Source organism: Centrocercus urophasianus, unplaced genomic scaffold, assembly GCF_019232065.1.
Source record: "Centrocercus urophasianus isolate 14NV4802_14NV808 unplaced genomic scaffold, USGS_Curo_1.0 seq_17, whole genome shotgun sequence".
In the NCBI taxonomy this organism is placed as follows: domain Eukaryota; kingdom Metazoa; phylum Chordata; class Aves; order Galliformes; family Phasianidae; genus Centrocercus; species Centrocercus urophasianus.
The window spans coordinates 9,369,919-9,395,474 of NW_024884722.1; the positions used below are offsets into that span (position 1 = coordinate 9,369,919).

Below are 25,556 nucleotides of genomic sequence, written 5' to 3' on the forward strand. Positions count from 1 at the left end.
GCTGCTACTTACACCGCTGTCATATGTTTTTATTTCAGGCGAGGGGCAAAATGGAATGAGCTAAGACAAATTCACTTGACTTTCTATTTCTGTTTCATCGAAGTTTCCATCTGTCTCGGTGATGTCTAAATGTGTCTTCACTGAACATTTCCAGACCTGTGTTCAATTCATCTGATTGCAAGTGTCTTCCTTCAGCCACTTTTGGTGCAGATCAGCCAGCATCCCATTTACGTTTTGAAAAACTACCCTAAACCCTTAACTTTAGGCCAAAAGAAACGATCCTTTGAACGCTAACTCCATATGCAAAAGAACTTCTTGATATTACTGTAAATGGATCCCTTCTCTTCACGTGGCATCTCAGATCTGTGGGTGCATGGCATTTGCCCCAGGAAATGCAGGCAGAGCCATTGCAACTCAGCAGTGAAGGTCACAGACCTGCTCTCCAGACCTTGACCTTGTCTGACTGTGCGACATTGCCAAGGGACCAGAGAAGCAGAGAGCAGGGGGAAGGGTCAGCAGACATTGGAGACAGATGGCCCAATTCATCATCCACCAGAAATAAATTAAAAAAAAAAAAAAAACTGCTCCAAGTGTTATACACACAGTGGTGATTGTAAATTCCACAACTGTGGAGAGCTGCCAAGCTTTTATACACATACCAATGCTGCAGTCTCTGTGCATAACTCCAGAAAGGTGAAGTCAGGAGAAGCTGCAAAGCATAAAGCGTGTTTAGCTCTCAGGAAATTGGTCTGTAAAATGATTATCCAAGCCCTGGTGGAACGAAAAGCATGTAGAAATTAGGAACTGATGGGATACTTTGGCTTACACATCAACAATGCATTTGTGCAATGCATAATTTAGTTATACATGGATGTGATTGTTGATATTATAGTTATTTATCTTCTTCTAACACTATTTTTGTTTTTGTTTTACTCTTGACAGTTTCCCAGTTTGAGCTGTCAGCTGCGTGTCCTGCTAAATACAGTACTCTGGTCAGAAGGCAGAGCTGCCGCAGGAGCCAGCAATGCTCTGTGACGCCGCTGGAAGGAAGGAAGGAAGGGTGTGCAGAGCAGGAGGGGCTTTCCCCAGATAACCTTCCTTGGTTTCACTGAGAAAGAAGGATCTACCTTGGGTTTTTGTAAATTCACAAAGAGTGAGCTGCATTGGCAGTGCTGTTGGTAGCACCACTGAATGCTCCGGGTGGTTTTCCAAGCACAACTTCCCCACGGATGGAGACAACGGCAGCCATCAAATTGCTGAATGTCACAAAGCAGGCGCTGGGAAATCTTGGTTGCAGCCTTTGTGCAGCCCTTCAGCTCTCTTTCCACACAGGCCAACATCTACGCACAACACAACAAAGACTTATTAATACAACCTCCACAATCAGCCAGTGTGTAACAGCCCACATGCAGAGCTCAGGGCTCCATTCAGGGATTCCTCAGGAGCACATGGTACAGAAAAAGTGCAAATTCGTGTGTCACTGTTCCGAAATTGCCATCCACTGAGCAGCCCTCTGCTTTTATTGTTGGGTGACCTTGAAAGGATCGGATAGAAGGAATGTGTTCTGTGTAAGAAGATGCACTATCAAACACAGCTGACAATCAAGGTTTCCTTATCTGTCAGTTCCCAGAAGGATCCTGGGTTGTCCTGCTAGGAACTGGTGGAACATCAGGAGCACAACGCACCCTGCTGCTGCCCCAGACCCCATGGGCTCCCATAGCGCAGCCACTTCTCTTGAACTCCTCTGTGTGAGATAGAAGAACACCCTGGAAGTCCTGGGAACCTCCTCTCCAGCTCTGTCACACCAGCTGTTTCCATCCATGCTTTGCCTTGTTTCACTGCACATTCCAGCAGTGAATCCAAGCTGCCTCACTCAGCAGCTCAGAAACGGGAGGAATTTGACAAGGAGGCAGAAGCACTGTGTGCACTGGGTATCACCAGCCAGCCCCCATTCTGACAGGAACGTTTCTCTCACTGCTTGAAGAACAGCCCTGCACCCAGAGAGCATCCCAGATCCTGAAGAAGGAGGAGGAGGAGTAACAAAACAGAAAGTAAGCAGTCTCCCATTTCCTTTGCTTATATTCCAGCTACACACTTAGCCATTGCTTTAAGAAAACAAAGCCCTCTTCCATCAGTTTGTGTTTTCCCATCTTTTTATTCACGTGGGACACTGAGGATATATTTACATGATCTACTTTGAGCACCTGATCTAGGTGTGATTCTCTTGCATTTCTTAGGCAGCAGATAGAGACCTGTCCCAAAGGGAACTACTGAGGGCTACCAGTGGTGGGGGTGACTCACAGCCAGTCTCTGTACCAGAAAGGAACACAGCTGTGTGAGTTGATGCAAGGTCAGCTCTGCCACCCGCAGTAAGGCCCACACGAAACCCCAGTGCCCAACAGCACTGGAGCACATGAAAAGAGTAGACAAGAGGTTATCATGCATAAAGCAAAAGGGTTTGGAGAAACACCATCTGCATGAAAACAGCCGCAGGCATAACAGCGTCTGTTTTCAAGGTAAATAACCAACACTGAAAACCATCAGGCACCCTCAGCCATCCTAGAACTTAACCAGGGGCAAATCAACATTAATGTTGCAAGCAGGTAACAGTGGAAAACAAAACTGGCTCTCCTATCTGTCTCAGTCCATGTGTTCATCAGCCTTTTAGTTTTTGGTTGTTTTTTTTTTTTTAATAAGAAACACAGTGCTGCTTTGGATAGAGGCAGTTTCAGTGTCCCAAGCTCCAGCAGCACTCGCACCCAACCTCTGGTGGTATCAGCAGCAATTACACACTGTGCTTTGATGCACAGTGTGCCTGGATCATCTGTCACTAGTGAAATTAACTCTAGTGTGCAGGCAAAAAGATCTGGGTGTTCTTTCTAGGAATGCTGCTGGTGCCTCTGAGGGAGAGAGCAGAAGCATCTTTGTGTCTAACAAGGAACGAATGCAGGCTCTGGAAATAAAGTCCTCGCCATAGCTTAAGATTACCTTCCCCTAGGAAAATAGTAAGAAATAATATCCAAAGACTCTGAGCTCATAAAATCAGGTCACGATTAAGAGTCAGTGGAAGAAAAAAGTTTCTTTGGCTTTAGGTTGTGGTTTTTTTTAATATATAAATGCATTCATGCATTTTTCTAGAATGGCACAATTCAACCTATCAAGAACATTGTAGCAACTCTCAAACCGCTTTGTATGTTTTTAACAGAAATGGTCATTTATTCCAGCTATCCCGTTTTTTTCCCCCCACAAAACTGTATTTTGTATTTCTCTGCTTGCTCAGGGTCCTCGTGACCAACAGAATCATCTCTGGAATTCAGAGAACCTCGTAACGAAAGCTTTGATTCTGCCCTCCATTTTATTAGTAGCGCAAATACCATCTGCGTTATTTAGTCCCGTTTGACTCCACCTGCTGCCCAAAGCTACAAACTGCACCTGAACCAATCACCTAAGCGCCTGCCTTTTGCTATGGCCGTGTCACATCCTCACATTCACACCGCAAGCACAAAAGCATCATGGAGGGAACCAGCACCTTTTCACCACTTTTCACCACTCCTGACATGAACAACGGACAAAGCCCAGGCTGGGAAATCCCAAATCCTCCTCTAGGATTGTGCTGGCAACTTACCAGAAAGCCCTTCCTCCGTTACACAAGGACCTACCTTAGAACACCCAGGTGATGCTGTTCTTCATGCAGCTCTCTGAAAGTTTAGCAGCCACCTGGGTTTAAACAAAAAGTAGCCACCGTTCTCAAACTTATCCTGAAATGATTCTGGAAGTCTTGATAAACCCGCAGGCAGCAGTTCCAAACCTTGGTCTCTAGCATGTAAGTGTTCAGCCATTGCCTCAATTTCTTATCCAGTCTTACCCTTCAAGCATCAACCCAGTACCTTTCATGTACCATGTTCCCACTGCTCAGCAACAACCTTGGCTGTTAGACTCAACGCAGATGAACATTTCTAACATAGCTGAAACTACTGAGGTTATTCAGTTGCATTTAGTCTGACACTGAGCAGTGCAGAGATCCTGCTCTACTAATCCACTTCCCATTTAATGAGATTTTAATTTGATAAACCTGATGATCAGATTGATTTAGGCTGGCGCTTTTAAAACAGGCAGTGAATGTAATTGCTGTGCTTATCAACTGCCTGTCTCCCCAAATTCAAACTAACGACTGCCAAGCTGCTGTGTTGGCACCACCAAGCCTAATGGCAGAGAACAGCCTGCTACTACCCCAGGCACATTCTGTCTCTGATGGTCACAGGCTACAGGCACTTAAGGTGCAGATAAATGCAATGAATAAAGCTGCATGAAACCACTAACTGCAGCCATGAAGTGTATTTCTGGATTTTGAGCAGACTTACTTCACCTGTGAGTAATTTTAGGAACACTTTGCTCTATAACCAATTTAAATGCAAAGTAGGACTTCAAATTCTTCGAGGTTACCACGTACAAGTCTATTTACTGGTTAAGGATTTTAAGGGAGACCGGATCCAAGTTACTTGGGATGCAAGGATTTGTTTCACGTTTTGCACCCTATCCCTTTTTCAGAGAGAGGTATGTGCTGTACAGCTACTGACTAGAGAGCAAAGCTGCCCATAGTTCCCATGTCAGGTACAACATCCTCAATCGTCTGGCTTCTAAGATTTACTGCCAGTGGTAATTTCCTTCTGGATTATCACTCCCCAGGGAAGTTACTCCATACCAACTTCACTTTTCTGCTCTGACCTTGCTTTGTACTGTTAAGTGCACGCATTCCCTGGCTCAGGAAATTGCATTCAATTCACACCTCCTTCTCCTGCACTTCGCATAAAGCAGTGTCAACTGGTTCTCAGTGGGCAGCAGGGGTGCTAAGCAGCTGGTGGAAACCTACCAGATCACTTGAGCTTGTTTCACTGAAGTGCTCTACAGAGCAAATGCAGTACGTTAAGTTCACTGCTTCTCACTGTAAAATGACCTTAAGCATATCATACAACTTCACACAGTACAAGAAAGTGTCTTATATATTATGTGAATATATACACACAATTGCAACCTTTTTTCTTTTTTTTCCCCAATACCTTTGCTATTTTAAATCAGAAGTATTTGGTCTTAGCTTTTGTTCAGAATAGCACAGCAGATCCTCTGACAGTTCTTTGTCAGAATTCTGTGATTCTGTGAATTCTAGGCAGAGGGAAAAAACTCATGGTTTGATTCATGACTGACAGCCTGGTACAAGCAATTCTGGTCATTCAGGATGATGGAATGTGGAATCGCTGTTTTGGCCAGAGTGCCAAAGGGAAAGTATGAATTACTTGAAACAACAGCTTTGTCTCATACTTCTCAAGAGCTCCCTAGGACTGACATGGACTGTTCCAGGGGAATCCTCAGACAGTCAACACACACCTGTACACGAGTTACAGCGATAAAACCAATCATTTTAATTGAAGCCATTAAAAAGAATTGTGAGGCAATATAAATGGTAAAAGTATACTTAGGAAGGAAGGGAGAGCTAGCACTTTCTGAAAAGCTTTAAAACAGCAACAGACGCTTTACAAAAGATTTGACGGAAGAGAATAAACTTCTGTAAACTACAGGTACTGTATAAAGGTAACATTAACAATCATCTTATAAAATACAGCAACAGAGACCATACGGATACCCAAGCTTCTTTGAAACTAAGTCTTCTGGGGTCTTGGTTAAAATGTATGTTCAAAAACTATTTTAAACAAGGACTAAAAGCTTCATATTTTTAATTTACAGTTCCCTGGCATAAACATCACACTATACACATCTTCCAAACAAGCAGTAAATACAGTTTTGTTTAACCATGCGTGGTGTCATCTTCTACGAAGTCTTTGGCCATTTCTGCTGTGATCACATCAATATGACTAACCTGGTGGAACAAAACACAGCAGTTATTACAGGTCCCTTTCTACAGAATAAAATAGAGCTTGGTAAAGTTTTTAACAAAGACTAGATAAAAGTTTACCTTATTTCTGAACTTTACACCATAGAACTTGTCAGCTGATTCCAGCAATTCAGGCCTAAAAGTTGTTGTGATGAACTGAGCATGTTCAGCTAATTCCATAATCATATCTAAAAAGAACATAAGAAATCTTCACTGATGTCACCTTTCTAATTAAGCAAGACATGTCTGAACAGAAGACAGTTTACTATTCCTTACTTAAAATGAGAGTTTGGTTAATTAAAAATAAAATAGAAATCAAGAACGAACCCACACCACATTTATATACTATAATAAATTCCAGGCTTCACCTAAACTTTTTATACCACAAAAAGTTTGTAACTCCTCAGCTGCCCTATGTGCCAGTACTGAGCTTCTACCCAAAGCCCATCTTCAAGAGCAAAGGGAAGCACAAAGGTAAATTCCAACATGTGATGAGATACATCAAGGAGTGCCTCGCACCTGAGAGGTCAGGTACTGTAAGTCAGACAGTCACTTCAAGCACACTGAAGATGAGTAAGGTACCTGAAACAGCTTTCCTGTGCTGAGCATCCAAGGCTTGGTCAATTTCATCAAACAAGTAAAATGGAGCTGGATCACATTTCTGGATAGCAAATATCAGGGCAAGAGCTACCAGGGATTTTTGTCCACCTGAAAGTTGCTGCATTTCTCTCATTTCACCCTGCTTCCCTGTGAATGATACCTAAGGAAACAGGGCAACAGGAAGATGACTTCAAAATACTATTCCACAACATCACTTGCTATTATAGCAAATAAATAGACTGGTTCAACATTGACTTCATTAAAATACATAGTTTAACCTTAATTTAAGAGACTGCTGAGAGTGCTAGAACACATATTCCTCCTTACCCTTATGCCAACTCCAGTGAACTGGTCTACAGATGGCACACTGCTCTGTGATCCAGATCCTCTTTCACTCTCAGCGCTGCCCTCACCCTCATCTTGGGACTGACTGCCTTCCACATCTCCTTTCTTCATCACTAACGTGGCCTTGCCACCAGGGACCAACTTCTGGAATACTTCACTGAAATTTTTTGACACCTTAAAGGAAACAATCATTATTACATAATGAAATCAAGTGCAAACAAGAGTTTTACACACCTCAAGTATTTGTTTTTAAGTGGGGATATCCACATTTAAATATAAGCACCAGTGTAAGGGAGAAACGTGAATACAAAGCTTGGTCTAAAAACATGACTTAAAACAACTGCTTTTGTAGTTTTCACTTTTTTTCTTCAAAGTGGCAGAATTAAAATAGAAAACAGCAAAAGCAAGTTTGATTTTTATGTCGATGAGCTTCGGACGAGATGTCAGTTAAGAGGATGAGCTTCAGAAGAAGACTTGACACACACTGCAGTTCAGACCCTTTGCTAACATTAGAAGACTTCGCTAAAATCTGGAAAATGGATTTAGAATAGATCATCACCAGACCTTCCCCAGAAGGGGTTTTACACAGTACAAAGAGTTATCAGAAAGGAAGCATTTAAATGGTGTAAAGAACAGCTAGAAAGGTAACACAGTCGAGATCAGCACCCATTTAAGATGTCAGCTTGTTCTTTTGATAGTATTAATCACACAGAACTCAAGTGCCATGCTGCCGTGCCTATTAATACATGACAGCTCTACTTAGTTGTGTTTCTTCCCAAGCAGCAGCTACGTAAGACTATTCATTTCCATTCCAGTCCTTCCCACTGTCGCCATTTTGTTACCTGCTTGAAAGTCAGCTGAATAGCCTCGTATTTTCTAAGCTCTAGCACGTTCATCAGCTCCATAATTGATTTGTAGCCCCTGTCCAGCTCCTCTTGTCTCTTTATTAGTTTCTCCTTCTGCTCTGAGAAATTCACAAACTGATCCAGAGCTTTTTTATTAACGTGACTGTATTTCTTCAGTTCTGTATTGCATTGCTCCAATTTGCGGAATAACTGTGGGGAAAACAGACGTACATGGAACCAGTATTTCACATTTGTTTGCTTATAAATAACATGAAAACAAGCACATTTATTACCTGCTTTAAACTTAAAGTCTGATATTTTTCAAAAGCCTCCTGTGGAAGAGAACCCAATTCTCGGATTTTCTTCATGCATTCCTCCTTCTTCTTGAGGAGCATGCCTTGCCTATTAGTCATTTTCTCAAGTTCTTTTGTGTCATGGTTAATGGCATCCATATGCTCCTTTTCCATGTTCTTCCAGCGTTCCATGCTCTTCTGCAGTTCCTTAATTCCCGCTTCTGTTTTGTCAATAGAGTTATCCAGATCTGAAGTATTGGGGAAAAAGCACAAAATGGTTACGCCCACATGCCTGCACGAAGACAAAAAGCTGAAATTTCTTCTCTTCCTTCAGAGAAGTCACATGGTTGAAGTCTAGAAAGAGAAGCCAAAGTTGTGGTGATCCACACAGATGCTATTTCCTATTTGACATAACTGAAGTTTCAAACAGCTTAGGAGAAATTCAAGAACAGCTATACAAAATCATGCTGTGTATGAATGCTGCTTCAGATATTATGCCTGATGCCCAAACTCTGTTGGATGTTCCGATGTACATTTGCAGACACTTTCACTTCAATTTGCACAAAATCTTGCTTCTGTCTTTTGGATTTTCCAAAACACCTGTTATGCACTATGTAACTACTACAGCATGTTCAAAACTTACTGCTACTTCTCACTTCGTGCTGTGTGTGAACATTCAAAACACTGAAGATTTTTCTTTGCAAAAAACTGCGTTACCAACCATCTGAGCGTGCCAGTGTATCCTTCACTCGTTTGTTGATAGCCTCAAGTTCTGACGTCGTGGCAGTGAGAACTGTGCCACCTTCTGTTTCTCGGAGCTCATTCAGTTCCTATAGGACAAAGCAAACGCCACCAAGCTTCAGCAAGGAAGGGAACGAAAGCGTAAGCCAGACAGCTTCCACTGTTCTACATGCAGTTATTTTCAAAATCTTAAAGGTATTTTCATCTTTTACCAGATCACCATTATGGAGCCTTTCTTACACAAAAACAGTGCATACAGAGCAAGAGTTTTGTTGTTGAAGTTCAAGCATAACATGCAATTCAGTTTGGATACAGGGAAGCAAGAAACACCACAGATTACAGAAAATGATGAATGCATATTTATCCCATCAACAACATGTCACAGCTTTGGAAATAAAATGCATAAACTCATTTTAAAGAAAATCCTTACTTGTTCCACTTGGTCTAAGCGTTTTCTCAGATTCTCATTCAGATATGTTTCAACTCTTGTTATGATGCCTTCCAGTTTAATCCTCTCATTCAAAAGCTGTCTATTTTCCTGAAAAATAATAATAATTAAGACAGGATATTTATTGCATTAACTAAAATCCAACTACTCACTCACAATAAAGCCCACTCTTGACAGAACCCTGCACCAAAATATTAGGCATTTTTGGAGTGTCACTGTTTTTATAGCAGGCAGAAATAGCTGCAGAGATATTCACTGCTAGCAGGCTATCTAGTGTCAAGACAATCATAGAGATCTGTAACTTTCCTGAACTGTACTAGCACACGGATCCACACTTCTTAAGAGCTTAAAAGAGTACAGTGACAGTGTTTTTCCAACAACATGTGGCAAACATAGCAAGAAACTTAGAACTGCCTTATTTACCATAAGCCTAAAGGTATCGTTTCAGTTTCCCACGTCATGCATCGTACCCTTCAGACAGTGCCTATTTTGAAGTTAATTACTGCAAAGCTCAAAAGTAGAAGCAAGCAAATGGTGACAATTCCAGCACTACAGGAGTGTAATCCCAGCAAAACAGATAGCAAAATTCACCCAGCATTTGAGAAAAACACGCAGATAAGTTTTGCAAATGCAAAAACTCCAAACATCCCAGGCCACTACTGGTAAAACACTGCTCAGTTACAACACATTCATCACTGCTGACTCTTCACATACAGGACCAAAGTAAGTTTACTGGGAAGAAAAGGTACCACATTCAGTTGCAGGACACTTTCATTTTATCTTACTTGTTGCAGTTGCCTAATTTCATCATTAAGAGCATCCACACGTTTCTGATCTTCAAGACTGAGTTGAGACAACAGATCTGTCCCCAGCTCTGCTTTCAGTGACTCTCTAGTCGATTCCATAGCATGTAAACTTGCCTCCAAGCTCTGTAAGCTGCGTTGCTGTGAAATAAAGATTAGACAGAGTAATTCCTTGGAGCAGCCTGCAAGTAATGAACATTACTTTGCTATTTATGCAAATATGGGCTATGTCAGATCTCTAATCATCTTTTCATATTTCAGTCAACCAGAAAGGAAAGCAAATTCATCAATAATGCCAATAAAACAGTAATATAAAACCAGTAATTGATTTCAGTATCACTTCACAGTACCTTAGGCATAAATGTCTTTTCAGATTGCTGCCTTTTCTCCTTCAGCATTTTCATTTCTGACAGAATACTGTCCCGAGAGGCTTTGAACTTTCTCTGCTGTGTCTCAATTTGCTGCATTTGGTTCATCAGCTGGTCAATCTCATTATTAATCCATTCTGTGGGCTAAGGAAAATTCTTTAAAAAGACATTTTATACCTAATAGTATATTTAGCTTTTAGTTTTTGCCATATTCTGTTGCCCTGATAAGTTGAATAAAAACAATCATTTGTACAGGAGAAATCAAGAATCATCAGCAAGAGTGACTTCCTGACCCTTAGCAGTGCCAAGAGCAAACCAGAAGAGATTCATTTGCTGTTACTTTCACAACGTGGGACTCCAAATAGATTCATTTGAACTTGTATGGAGAACTCTGCCTTACAAAATACAGAAGAGCAGAAGCCCTCCTTTAAAAAGCAACATTAGACCAATACAAATCAACTCTCAGTCAAGTCTGAGACAAAAGGCATGATCTTCCAGAACAACTGTGATACAACACCTTGAGTCACAGTGCAGATCTCGTAGAGAATTTTAATTTCTGTTGAACTGCTAACATGACTACTCCTACTTTCTCCTACTGCAAATGCACAGTTTAACAAGACATCAACATAGAAGCACTAAAAGCCAAACAATTCCCAAAAGCAGAGGCCACAGTAGAACATGGCACCCCATCGTGAAAACACTTCTGGAAAACTGAATCAGATACAGAACAGAAAATTAGCAGGAATGGACAAAGAGATTCTGCTAAGTGTCTTGGGATTGTTTGCGTTACGTTCCAAAACTCACTGTCACATACGGTAACAACGCTTGTTACAATTGCTGATCTACCACAGAAACCCTCTTGTGGCATTGCCCTCAGCCATCAGTTGAAGGAGCTCCCTACAGACATCCTCTACAGTTCCCTCCTTAAAAGGAAAACCAGGCCTGAAGGTTATGATTTAACATATCTATATTTTGTCCCTACAGTAACTAACAGAACCAGGCAGCACAAAGAACAGTCGAAACAAATGCCACAGCTAATTTGTAACATCTACAAGCATTAAGAATCCTATTTTTCACCCAGTACTCTAACTGCAAAATGAAATCTTTATCATCACACAACCTTTCCCAAAAGAAACAAAAGGATATTTTCAATGTTTCTGCGCAAGTTTTCATTGAGTTTTGCTTCAAGTTCACCAAGTTCTTCTTCTGCCTTTCTAACATCTTTTTGCAATTCAAGACGAGACTTTCTTGTGTCGTAATAACCACCAGTCAAAGCACCACGATGGCTGACTTGATCACCTAAGAGCACAGCACAACAAGACTATAAGTAGCACATCATTTATTCTCTGTGGTATCTGGAGCAGTTTCTGTAGTACAGTTTGGTAGTATGACTAGAACATTGCAGCTAAGCTAACCAAGTACTGCATCAGTATAAGTTGCTATTTACAATGAAGACTTTACGTAAAGTTCTGTAATTGGTGACGTAGCTGTTTTGGTGTTCCATTTAAAGTATATTTCATTCTTCAACACCAACACAGATTGCTACTACTACCTCCTTTAAGAAAAAAAAAAAAAGAAGCCCTGCTCTACAAGGCACAGATTCTGCTTTATTTCTCCCTCGTTTTCAGATTGCCTTCCAGAGAAAGAGATAAATAGTAAACCTGCATGGAATCTGCACTGCAGGAACAGGCCACTGTCAAAAGATGCTTTAGGGAATACTGTGTAAATGCACCTGGTATGCAGAAAACCCACCTTGCACTTACCAGTAATTAAAGCCACACATATGAACCCTCAGTACTGCTTTAAGTTGGTGGAATAAATCATGAGTACTTCAGGAGAACAAAGGCCTTCTGAATTTGAAAGAAGGTGAACACAAACTACCTACCTTGCAGTTGTCAGGATGGAGATACAGCTACTAACTTTTACATCGTAATATGATTAAATAATTGTGAGGAAATCCTGCATTTTTAGTACTGCACCTAACCAAGAGTAGCTGTGTATTCAAAATAATGTAGCTGAGACATAGTCTTATTTTGATAACACTGACAGACTATGCATAATGAGTCTCACTCTTCAAAGGATCCCACTTTTCCAGTAAGTAATTCATCTAATTGCAACATTTACCTTCCAGGGTAATACAATCCATAGTGAAAGCTCTGGCCAGCTGGGTAGATACTTCCATGCTACGACAAATCAGAGTCTTTCCAAACACGTGTTTGAAAGCTTTGTCAAATCTGGGATTGTATCTCAGTTTACTGATCATAGGAATAGCATCCTGAAGGGACAGTGGTTATAATGAAACAGTGCAGTGACACAAACAGATCAAGCATATTGCAACTAATTCAAGCAAGCCCTAGAAAATAAAGAAACCACGTCAAAAGTAAAAACATCATACACTGCCTTATAGCACTACATTCTTGAAAGTTAAGCATATCTCAGATTCACTGAAGATGAATGCATGCATTCACAATCAGACTTCTGGAATGAAGACTTCTGGAGCTCCATATATCACTATTTAGACAATGTCAAACTCCAAACTCAAAGCACAACACTGCAAATGATGACTTTGGAAACACACAAGGGGCTGATACTCTGATTAAACAGGCAATACAGACATTGCACGGAAATCAACAGCAAGATTTTGCTATCTTAGTTTTTAGCAGCTAGGCTTGAGCATTAATAGGGCAGCTAGGAGTCTGCTGGGTATCTGAGTATTACATTACAGAAACTATTTCAACAATTACCATTAATTGGCTGCAAAAAAAAAAAAAAAAAAAAGAAATCCACCAAGGAAGAGTCTTCCATGGCAAACAGAATACAAACGTTCATACAGTTTTGCTGGTAAAGCCCTCCCAAATAGGCACACAATAGACTGATTCTTTTCTATTTATCTTTTTTTCCTACGTATACCTGAGGGGCAAAGGGAGAGGAAAGGAAATTTTAAAGAACTTATTCTACTACAAGGTCATAGGAAGTCATTATATTTGAACAGTTCAGTTTAAATTTAAATTAAAGTTTTAAAGTGTCCAGTAAGAGCAGATTCTTTCTTGAAATACATTTTAAAGATACTTTTAAAACAGCTGTCACTAAAGATTTTTTTAAAATATCAAACACAAGTCAGTCCAAACAGCTCTGAGAAAGTCTCCACAGCTGCAACACAACACCATCCTTCCCTTCAGCTTTTGTCCATGGCAGTCTTTCAGCTAAAGAATTCAAGTTTAGTAATTCATGCAATTATTATCAGATTGTAGAACTTCCTATTGCTATATTATCATCCATGTACTCTGCAGGTGGAGTTTAACTTTGAAGAAGATATAGCATGTAGCAAAGCATTTTCCAACAGAAGGGTTTCCAACCTTCAGAAGCAACAAATTAATGGCAGTATTTAACTGCAGACATCCAACAAAACAAAGTGGCAGGCAATACAGTTGAAATAACAAAGGCTTATATTTATGGAGAAAACAGGTTCAGAATGAACACTCACATTAGTCTCAGGATAAGCAGTATCTCGAACATCTAGCTTGTTCAGCGGGAGGAATGTAACTTCTCCAGGAAGGTTCATTTTGTTAAATTCCATTAAAATTTTTGTACTGACTTCATCAGAATCCACAATGTGATAAAATAACCTAATTAACAAGCCCCAAAAAACAAGAAAAAAAAATCTTCAATGTGTCAAAAGAACAAATATTTGAATGAGAACATTTAGCATTCAGGTAGCATTACCTGTCACTATAAAGCCAAGCTGCATTTGCTCTACTGCTTTTAAGCACTGCTGTCAAAGCAAGCAGATGGTACTCTTATTAGAACTACAAAGCTTTTAAAGAGCAGTTGGCTATTTAGACATAACCCTCACATATAAGATTTTCTAGTGTAAGCGAAAAAAAACTCCTACTGTTATTGAAACATCAGCATTACTTACCACAGAATGCACCACACCAGGAGATTCCTTGCAAGCATCAGGAGCATCTCTCTTGGGCCTATCTGCCTTCCCACTCCCTCCCCCAGTACCCTCCCACCTTGAAACAAGATTAAGAGAAGTTAGAATACGCTTCTAAAATCTGCAAAATTCTTAGTCCCTTCTTGAAGGGAAAGTGTGACGAGGCCACACAACAGTGCTTGATGAATAAGGACCAGAGCTCAAGACTGAGAGGCAAAGTAACTAATATTTCAGATAGAACGAGCGCAGGTCCATTTGTAACACTGCACCAAGGTAACACTGAAGAGTATTCAGCTACCTGTTCCCTGCAGTAACTTCAACACACGTGTAGAAAGCTGGTTCACATTCAAAGTTGTTCATCACAATGCCATGATAGCCATTCAGAACGTGCTGATTTATTCCTTTTCGACGGAAGTGCTCCAAAACCTTGTTTATGCTGTCGATACCATTCAAAATGGCCTGTTAAAGCACAGATGATTACTGCACCACAATTACAAGGTCTAGAAAAAAGTATCAGCTTTATCCCCAGCTTCTAAAGAGCAGTAACCATCTTTCTTGACAAACTGCTGCTGACTAATGAACATACCTAATAAAAAGCTGAGTGTACCACATTCAGGGTAGATTGCTTTTTTAGAACAAGTATCAAAAGGAATTTGGTAAGCTTTCCGTTTCTACCTCATCTTCTCACCTCTCCTCTAATACCTTAAGCTTACAAAATGAATTTCAAAATACTTCTAGAGCTAAAAATATTTGTAGAACAGCTTACATAGAAGATTGCCTTGTTTTAAGTAAAGATAGTAAGACTGCAAGCAAAGGAAATAACTTCAAAAGAGTTCTACGACTTTTCCTTTAGGAATGGGGAAAAAAAAAAAGCTTACAAAAGAAGTTACAACAAAAAATACAAGGCCTCCTACCTTTCCTGTTGCTGCTCTGAGAAGCTGCTGTTTCTTTTCCAGGTCCTCCCGCTTAGCAGCAAGAGCCTGTTGCTCTGCGTTCTCCTCTCTCCACAGATAACTGCACAACAACCACAGTTCAAGTATTTTAAGGGTGAATGAAGTCTGAAGTTTTTTTTTAATCTAACAGCTGCTAATCGAACAGAAGGGCTAAGTACAGAAGTTCATACATGGCTATATTTAAAAACATACCTACATGCCATGTTAACAACTAGACAGTTGGGGTCCTTCACATTAAGTGAGGTTCAGACATATTTCAATTAATTACTAACTTTCTTTCGCTCTGTAGTTCATCCTTTTTATTTTTCACTTCATAGTACTTTCTGTCCAGTTCTTCAACACGAGCCTTCACTTCATTAAGATCTTGGTCCAGTTTCTAACATAAAGAAAAGATGACTATGAAACTGCAGCGTTCTTTAGTTACAATTTTTATGCTCCCTCCCCCCTCCCAATTCAATGCTTAATTACTACTCATTCAGAAACAATTCCTACAAAGTTTTCCCACCAATTTACAAATTACAAAAGCACTGTGTCAGCAAGTAAGTAGTGCAGGCACGGGGATCAGAACAGGCACAAAGCAGGCACAGACAAGCTGTGCACCTGGGCATTTGTCAGTGAAACAGCTCACCAGCTCATGGTAAGAAACTGCATCAAAACAGTTACTACCAACAGCCACGTGTAACAATGCTCTGAAGTAACACTTCTGATCAGAACATACATACTAGTCTTTCATCCCAGGCTGCTAGTAGTGAAAATTCTAGCCTGCTCTCCTGCTTTACCACAGCTTTGTGTTTTACCACAGCTACTGCCAAAAGCACGCCGTTAAGCTATTGCACAGATCTCCTCCCCTCACTCACTCCACACCTGCCATTCTCAAAGCAGGCTGGAGCTAGCTCCCAGTTCATGTTTGCACTGTTATCTATCTACAGGACTAGTAACGTGCTCAAAACCAGAAGTTTTTCCAACGCAACATGAAGTTTCACTTGAGACAACCTCCTTCTGAACAACAAAATGCTATGCAATTCTTAGCCTGTGCATAAAGCAGCCTTCTTTCAGTAGAAAAGAACAAAAATTAACATCAGTTCTACATAATGCTTCTTACTGAGCCATGTAATATCATTATAGACAGCCTATGGTAAGCATCAGTTCTTTCATACATGAACTGATAGAGTCATCATTTAGCTAATGCATACATCATTCATACAGCTTATTTCACCAGAACACTGTTTTCTCTGTACAGCTACATTCCTGTATTTCTCCCAGGCTGACCTGAATTTCAGTTCATCAGACAAACACTGCACGTGCCCATCAATCAGCACATGCAGTGCAGCAGCACTGGCACTGGATGCTCTTCTACCCTAAGCAAAGGGGTTTTTACTCATGCAGCTCCAGATGAAGTGATATTTCTGGATCTCTCTGCTTTATTTGAAGTGAGAGCTGCTTCTGAACACACAGAAATCAGAATCTAAAAATTATGCAGATAATACAGAGACAATAACCTTCTTTCAGGGAAAAGGGTCTCAACTCCTAACTACAAAACTGCAATTGTGGTGCAAAGGCAAAGTGCTGGCAGCAGAGCTTAGAAGATCTTGTTCTCTCCTTTTCCCCTAAAGAGTGTTAAAACACCTAACAATCATCTCTATGGAACAGCCATGTCCAAAACAGACAAAAGCAAGGCAGCTGTGTCTCTTTCTGAGAACTCAGGCCAAACATTTTGGGTAAAAAATCAGAAGGTAAATGTACATAGCAAAGTTTGAAGTAGTGCCAAAGGGAGGTTCAGAGTCATCTGTGGGTATTTAAGGAAAAAAAAAAAAAAAAAGCAAAACTGTATCTACATTTTTTTTTCCCCCCCTAAAGATCCCACCCAGAAAGAGAGTTGCATCGTCCTTTGGGGCACTAAGTTTTATTAGTTTGTCCAAAATTAGATTGAGTGTTTATTACTTCTCAGTATTTTGAGAGAAGAATGAAGATGAGAACTCACACTGTACTGTTCCAAATTTTTCTCCTTATTTGCCTCTGTATCCTCTAAATCCTTGTGTATAGCTGCAATCTGCCGCTTCTTGTCATTGATTGCTTGATCTAGAGACTTCAGTTCTTTCTTTATCCACTTATCTCTTTCTTCTTTGGATGTGAACTGGCTTCCCCGACCTTGCTTTGCATAAAGATCTGTTCTTTCCTGCGTAGCCTGTGCAAGTCTATTTTGAGAAGGGGAAGAAGTGTTGCATTACAAAGAACTCTTGAATCTATGAAGAAAAAGCGCTGTTAATTACCATAAGAATTTTCCAAAACAGTGAAATCAGGCTCTAGTAAAAGCAGTCATAAAAAGAAAAGCATCATAGTATGAACAAGACAATCATGCAGAAGACTTCATAAAACAGCAAGTTCATAGAACTCCACAAAGTGGTTAATTAACTTCACTGAATACTGATTTCCCCACCAGTTCAATACCCAACACGAAATGAGGCTTATATTTAAATAGAGAGCATCTACAACCACTCCATCCTCAAATATTTAATAAAACCCTAAATATACAGCACATCTGTTCTGCTAGTATCATGGCTCTTTCTATAATGCTCAACTCCCCTCACTGCAGAACTACAGACCTAGCAATTCCTCTCTCTTCTTTCTCTTTTACACTGTTGAACTTCGGCTCCGTTTCTGCTAATTCTTTCTGTTTCTCCTCAATTTTCTCAAGAAGCTTTTGCCTCTCCTTTAACAGCCTTTTCTGAAAGTGAAAAAAAGCAATAATTAAAATGAGATAGTAAAAGAAACTCTACTAATATCTTTAGATAAATACACAACATTAAAGAATAATCTAATTATAAAAATGCAAGATAGATTTGCTAATGTGATACTACATTCTTTCAGCACTCAACAGAAGTAAATTCATTTCCAATCAGAACAGTAAAGATAAATTAGGCATTCTTAGGAAGCTAAACTATGCAAGTATGGAAGGTCCTCAAGGGCTGAACAACAAAGTCCAAGTTAACACTACAAAGAAAAATCAACCTCCTCAACACTTGTAGCAATTGAGTTTGAGAGAATTGAAGGTGCCTGGTTCTGTAACACTCAGGATGACAAATAAAGGATCTGAACTTAGAACTTGGCTTACACCCCCTAGAAGCCAAAAACCCCAACATATCTGTCCTGCATTGCTTACTAAACAATGAAAGGCTATAGATTAAAGACAAACAAAAACCCACCTAGAATGTAGGCCAAAAAAGCCTTCAGTGTACAAGCAGACTTCCACGAATCCATTACATTTTAGATTATGTCACTGTTACGTACCCTTTGCTCACTGTTGCCAGCTAATTCATCCTGCAGATCTTTAGCCTTAAGTTCCAGCTTAGTCCTCTGCTTAATCTGCTCCTGTCTTTCAGCACTAAGTTGTTCTTTCTCTTCCTTCATTGCAGAAATCTTCGTCTTCAGTTCTCGAACTTGCCGTTCTATTTCCTATGCAAATTTAAGCATACAGCATTTTAAACACCGTGTGCACGTGACACTATCCTACTCTCAGCAAGCATTATCTAGATCAATGCAGTATGCTAAGTATAATCAATTTCTCCCATTTTCAAACAAGATGAAGGCATAGGTTAAATGTAACATGTTTTTACAGTTATTGGGTAAAGCTCCAAATGCAAGAGCTCTTCTCATTTCAAGCCAATGAACTTTGGATTCTGTGTCGAAATTTAGATTTACATCAAATGTTTATGCTATGAAAAAAATAAAGCAATATAAAGTAAAGGAAAAACCTTAAAAAGCCCCTCTATTAAGTATTTTTACCTCCATTTTATCTCTAGCATCCTGCTGTGCATCTCTCAGCTGCCTGGACTTCTCTCCACTTGTCTCCCGCTTGGCAGAAAGCTGCAGGATCATACAGCAAGTAGCTTAACAAGCAAGATTCTGCTTTAGTGAAATTCTAGTTTCACAAATGCAAGAATAGCACATTGAACTGATGAAAGACAACTGCAGGATTTTAACACTGAATGCAAGCAAACATCAGTAAAAAGCAAAAGAATGTCTTGTGTTATATTTAGTAGTAGACAAAGCATTTTACCTCATCAAGCTTAGCTCGCGTTTCATTAAGCTCCTGATTATAAATTGTGTATTCTAATGCTCTCCTCATTTTATCCCATTTCTGGTATTGAGCCAGCTCTTCTTTCTCCTCTTCAAGCGTGTGAAGCCGCTCTTCAATGTATTTCAACAACTCATTGATCTTCTCTCTCTTACCCTCTTTAAAAAACAAGACAAGCCAAGAAGTTCAGTTAAACATTGTAACACATTCCCACACTTTTAAAGCTACTCTGTCTCCTACAGCCATTATTTGTCAAGTTACAGATAAGAGAAGGTGAAGCGCTGCTCAGCAGGTATTCTTACCTGTTTCTTTCATCAGTGAAATACTCTCTTCTTTACGTTCATCGTACACTCTGGTACCAGCCACTTCTCTTAGTAACTTCAGCCTTTGGGAGTCAGGAGCTGTGGCCATCTGGTTGATCTAACAATTCAAGATCTACGATTTTAATATCCTTCTCTGATAAGGCTTAGTACAACAGATCAAACAAGGAAAGATGTGTAGGAATCTACCAGGCTGCTTTCCGTTTCAGACCATTACTTTAGGATAGCTAGGATTCTGTTTGTAATTAATTTTGTTGATTCTCAAATGCCACCAGTTTTTGCTGAAACTCCAAGTTGCAGTATTATACAAACTTCAGAGACTTTTACCACATCAAAAATACGTTTAGAAAAGCTTAAGTGTGCCTTTTAAATCCTGATGCTATCTGAGTCAGTTTAAATGCCTCCATGAAAATCACACCATTACACTAAAAAAGAAAATATTAAAACAGGTCACACCATAGAATACTCATTAGACACACAAAATCTTTTTTTTTTTTTCCCCCACAAACTAAGAAAAGATTTAAGTTTTGGCATTCTACTGCAGTAACTCAACTTTGTCATTAAGAATACATATAATTTTTGACAGTTGTTTCTTCCATTATGTGACGAAGACTCTTACCTTCCCTTGCTTGACAATATAATACGGATTACTGCGAGAAAATCCAGCACTTTCAAGAAGATTCATTACATCGTTTTTCCTGAAATATTATTGTGAATCTATTAAAAACACTTAAAGCAAAAGTGACATTCACCATCAAATGAAAGAGGAGGGGAGGTGGAAGTGGGGGTCTGGAAGAGGGAAGGCAGCACCCAAAAATAATATAGTCTTGGGGAAAGAAAAGGATGAAGAAAGAAGCACCTCACTGCAAAGAGGAGGCAAATAAGGCAGGTTGTTTCCTATCCTTCCTTGAGACATCTAAAGTTTGGCATCTCTTATATTTTAAAACAAGTCCAAAAATACTAAACAAGGAGTTAAACATACTTTAATGAATGGATTAAACTGTAAATCCAAAGAATCCTGCTGTCTATTTCACAAGGACTGATGCAAATGCTGTCAAATTATCATTACTTGTATTATATAACTAAGTTAGTATTACCTCTTTCAGGCTAGAGATGCAAGAGTTTGATAAGACTACAGAATTTTGGAGAAATACTACCCAGCTTATTGAGCTCAAGGAAAGAAGTACCTACGTCACCATTTTCTTGTCTAAGAAATATTGGTCCTTCTTGGCTCCAATGACTCTGCGAAGTGAGACTTCCTCTTTATCAATCTCAAGAAAAGAAAGTCCAGTAAATTTCAGTGCTTGCAGTAGGTGTAACTAATCCAGAATGTTTACAGTGCTTTTTACCAGAGCTGACTCAAAAGCAGGTCCCACCCCAACTGCTTTTATACTGCTGAGATACGCGAGTCTGAAGCGAGGACCCGTAAGGGAAGCAGTTCACTTACCGGTAACCTGTTGTCCGAATTGTCAAAGATAATTTCCACAAAAGCTGAAATAACACGAGGCCCAGTACCTTCCTAAGAAACAAGATGACTTTGGTCAGAAGAACCTTCTGATGAGGGAATCCAGTCCATCCACCTCCCCTTTTCCCATCTCCTTCCATACATTTCAGAGTCAGGAGTATCTACATAAGACCCACTACACACGTTTTTGTTTCTGAAAATCCTGGACAGACATTCACACACACGCATCAACCGCCTATATAATAATGTATTACTTTGTAATGGCTTGCTTCTCTTTTACTGAAGGGAAGCAACAAACGTAACACAAATGTTTACAAATGCTTCCAAAGCAACTTCAGGCCAGCATTTCACTGTCTTTGTACTAAGACTGAAATGCACGAGCTCATTCTTTTGCCTTCTTGTCATACACCTTCACTTACATGCAACAAAGCCAATCTCTGTTCAGGGCGAAGATGACTAAACTCATCACTGAGGACAAACTGAATTGCTGTAATAAAATTAAAAAATAAAACAGAAGATTTATTCTTTCCTTTAGCAGGCATGCAGCAGTTTCTAACTTAAACATATTGTTACACAGTACAATCACGTATCTCAGTGCTCTCTTCCTCACCCCCCAAAAAACTTAATTTGTTGGATCTTTATCACTCAGCCAGCTGTATGCTAGAATTCCAGTCTCTCACTGTCAATATCCCATTTGTTCTTTGCATAAGCATTAACAGGACTCAACAAGCAAGGAGTCACAAATCAGTTAAAAACAACAGTAAAATACTTGGCACTCAGCAATTCATACAGCTACTGTCTAGTATCTCCACCGTGCCTCTCTGGTTCTCCACCACTGACACTTCCACAAAATCCCCATCATAATCATGTGTTAAAAGCTATACCATAAATTTAGCCACTAAGAACGTCTAAAGTAACTGTAAATACTGCTAACAGTTTCCAGCGTGGGTAATATTTGGAAATCAGTTTCCTCTTGTAGATCCCTTTTTGGAACTGCAAATATTAGAAGACTCTTAAGAGAAACCGAGTAGTGAGGAAAAACCTGAAGTAATATGTGCATTAAGATGGATCTTTTATCTTTGTCAAGTCACAACCACTCCTTGTTAGGGAAGAACATTTGCTAAATCTACTCCAACACAAAACAAACAAAAGAAGCCGCCACTGTTACCGTTATCTCAATATTATATAAAGAAATCAATCCTTACCATAAAAGAAGTTGCTTTTTCCTGATCCATTTCTTCCCACTGAAAATTAAAACACAAAGTATATAGCTACAAATTGAAATCAATGAACTTCAACAATCCACATGCAAATTCAGAAATGTTTCAAAAAGACCAGAAAAATACAATTTCTATTCAAAAAATTAAGGTTTAAGAATATTCTGATGTTTTAGTGAGGCTCAGTGCCTCATCTTTAAGACCAACACTTGCTGTATAACTTCAAAACAGCTTCCCTTCTAGAAACGAACATCCCAGGCTTTTCATGCTCTCTGCATTAATTATTGCTACCATATTGTCTTCAAAGCCCCTCAGCTTCACTCACCCCCTGGCACATTTGGGATTACCATTTTAAAAAGGCAAACAACAGTGAAACCAGGTTTCTTTCTCTCCTTTCAAAAACACTGGGCACACATAAAGGTGTCACAGTTCACTTCTCACTCAATTACTACAGAATCATTCTGCTGTCACAGTAAAAATGAATGCTAGAATACTTTGCTGTAAATATGTTGGAATACACCTTGTGAAATTAACAGACGACTGTAAAGCAGCTTCCAGTGCAGAAAAGTAATCAGATGTAGAAAGAACATAAACAAACTGTTAAGGAGTAATTTGACCACGATCTGATGCAAGTTTAATTAGTGTTAAAAACCAGATATTGGAACTCACCAATGACATTGTGTTTTGAGCTGAATGGATCCACAATGGTTTGGTCCCGGTAGCTTCGAAAGCCCTGAATGATTACCTATGGAGTAAAGCAACAGAATTACCTCTGCTCTTACCCACCTCCTAAACCTGAAGATGTTACAGAATGCTCACATCACTTATGATACACTTGACATCTTTTCCCTAACCCTGTCAACTTTCGAGCTTAAGACCAGCATCCTGTTTTCTGAGACTTGGCCCTCCACCATTTTATGGACAGATTTTTCTCCCTGCTCATAAAAGATGCTGGTAATATCTAGGTCAAAGCACGGTGAACAAGAGAGCTCCTTTTCATAGCAATCTACACTAAGAGAAGCATTTGCATCAAATATTACACACGGGAAAGATACCGTCCCATGTTAACAAGCACTTATAAAATGATTATAAATCTGTCCCATTAGGATAACATTATCCACATTCAGCATAACAACTCTACTTGCAATTCTTCAAGTAGAGCAGCTACAAACTGCAAAGACATGATACCAGACTTTACCTATTCTAGGAGCAAGACAGACTTATTTTTTAGGCTGCACAGTAAAACAAAGAAAGTGAAAGGCAGAAACATTGGTTCTGTTGAATTCACTTCCTAAACAAACATATACAACCTACACAATTTGGCTAGAGAGCTATGCAGCAAGTACTAGTCTAGAAGTACAACTATCCAATTTTAATCTACAATGCCTGCATCTAAGTACTTCAGTTCCACGTAGCAGCAAAACCAGCTTCCAGCACAGCTCAGCATTAATCAACCCTTTTCAATCATCAAAGCTGTGCTGAAAGACTCTCCATCAGCTTTCCTCTGCTCAGTCTGACATCAGAAAGATGTGAACAGCCACCTGAAAAGCTGCAAACCTTTTAGAAAGACCACTTATAAATGAACCAGAACTGACATTCAGTCTTTCTGCCCTTCCTTAGCTTTTTGCCACCAAATCTCATTAAAACATCATTGATGTTTCACCATCAGAACTAACATAAAGGAAGAATTACTGGCTAGAAAGAGAGCAAAACGTTATGAGATTTCTCAACAGTATAACCACTTAAGTTTAGAAAGCAAAATGAAATTCTGTACCTGCACTGTATTCAGGTCTAAACCTAAGGTAACGTTACTAAAAGTAATCAAGGATTTCAGTATTTAATGGATCAAAGTATAGAAAGCAGGTTTTGGATCGTGAACTGGCTGAGCTGATGACTACTCAAACACTGTGGCTGTTCACAGAGGATCTGACCCCCAACCGTATAAGTACTGGTCAGCCTCATCTCTCACGTGGGAGATCCTCACAGCAACAGTAAGCTCTGCCTCGTTACCAATGGCTTTCAAAAAGAAAAACAGCAGCCACATTCATTCATCCCAGTTTATAAAAGAAAAACTGTAAGAAGCTTGTGAACGATCCTGTTTCCCAGTTCAGCAGATTTCAAGAATAAAAATTAAAAGAACGGGAAAAAAATCTGGGAGGCTAGCTCAGTATAGAAGTGTTCTGGTTGGAATAATTTGTATCTTTTATTCTCAAGAACACCTGAGTAGCTCTACCAAAAAAAAAAAAAAGAAAAAAAAAAAAAGAAAAACCAATCATTATTTGCTATAGAGCTACAACTTTTTTCCGCCCGCATACCCGGGGCAATGCTTCTGAAGAATAATACTGGCAGACTCCCAAAAGCATTTTCCCCCACTCCATGCAGGTTTTTCTAGAGAGTGTCTGACTTCAAATCAAACAAATATCCCGAGCTGGAAGGGACCCACAAAGGAGCATCCTACCCAACAGCCGGCTGGACTGCAGTGCTCTTCTATAGCTCCTAGGACACCAGTGCTTATGGTGCACCTAACTCTGACTTCATTTGGGCTTACTAAGACTACGAGCATTTTTACTGCCGTTTACTTTTGTGCAGTACAAGCCTGTAGAATATATTTTTTTTCTTATTTGAAGTATTTAAAGCAACATGCATCATATATTAAATGCGCATCTGAACCAGATGTACTAAAACGTTACCAGAAGGCACCTGCAAACACTCCCATGTTGACAATTGATGAAAACCTGATCCCCACGCACAACACGTGCTTCCAAACACAGTCCGAACGTAGGGTGGCCCGTTCCTGCCCCCGCCTACCCTCTGCGCGGGGCAGGCCGCAACAGGCCGCGCGATGCCGGCGGCCGGAGTTCCTCCGCCGTACCTGCTTGATGTACATGGCTGCCGAGGATGGGGGAGGCGGCCGCCCCGCTGCCTCCTACTGCTGCTGCCTCCGCCGCGCAGCCGCCCGCACCGCCTCCTCCCGGCACGACGGCTCGGCGCTACCCCGGGTCTCCGCCGCCTCCTCCTCCCGACCTCCGGCCGCCACACAGAGCTCGGCGCGGAGCCCCACTCACCCCTCACGAAACAAAATGGCGGCGGAGCCACCCCTGGCCCGTCCCGGCGCGAACCATTCGGCGCGGGGTGGAGGGGGAGAGTGGAGAAGAACTCGCACCCCTCTCCGGCCGGAGAAGGCGCCGGGCAACGGACGCTAAAATATTGCCCCTTTTTAAACCGATTTTAGTATCTGTTTAGCCTTTCAACGGGTTCT

General features: G+C 40.2%; 1 protein-coding gene across 1 annotated transcript; it reads right to left on the bottom strand.

Moving 5' to 3' along the window:
• Positions 1–5,393: 5,393 nt before the first annotated feature.
• Positions 5,394–25,259, bottom strand: SMC3 (structural maintenance of chromosomes 3). Its single transcript, XM_042818264.1, has 29 exons — positions 25,170–25,259; positions 22,967–23,042; positions 22,286–22,324; positions 21,500–21,567; positions 21,063–21,134; positions 20,807–20,886; positions 20,235–20,313; positions 19,598–19,715; positions 19,278–19,453; positions 19,004–19,084; positions 18,509–18,673; positions 17,824–17,945; positions 17,202–17,415; positions 15,493–15,596; positions 15,182–15,281; positions 14,566–14,726; positions 13,815–13,956; positions 12,455–12,605; positions 11,477–11,629; positions 10,313–10,464; positions 9,945–10,103; positions 9,142–9,249; positions 8,692–8,800; positions 7,971–8,218; positions 7,675–7,887; positions 6,815–7,006; positions 6,470–6,647; positions 5,969–6,075; positions 5,394–5,872 (listed from the first exon to the last, which is right to left on the bottom strand). The coding sequence occupies exons 1-29, from the start codon at positions 25,182–25,184 to the stop codon at positions 5,801–5,803; spliced, it is 3,654 nt and encodes a 1,217-aa protein (XP_042674198.1). The 5' UTR covers positions 25,185–25,259; the 3' UTR covers positions 5,394–5,800.
• Between the last annotated feature and the right edge of the window lie 297 nt (positions 25,260–25,556).

Bases quoted from the DNA above. Each gene is read 5' to 3' on its own strand.
- SMC3 (XM_042818264.1), bottom strand. The intron at 10,104-10,312 runs GTACTGTGAAGT...TTTATTTCACAG, and splicing joins AAAAGACATTTATGCCTAAG to CAACGCAGCTTACAGAGCTT. The intron at 7,007-7,674 runs GTAACAAAATGG...GTTTCCTTTAAG, and splicing joins TTCAGCTGACTTTCAAGCAG to GTGTCAAAAAATTTCAGTGA.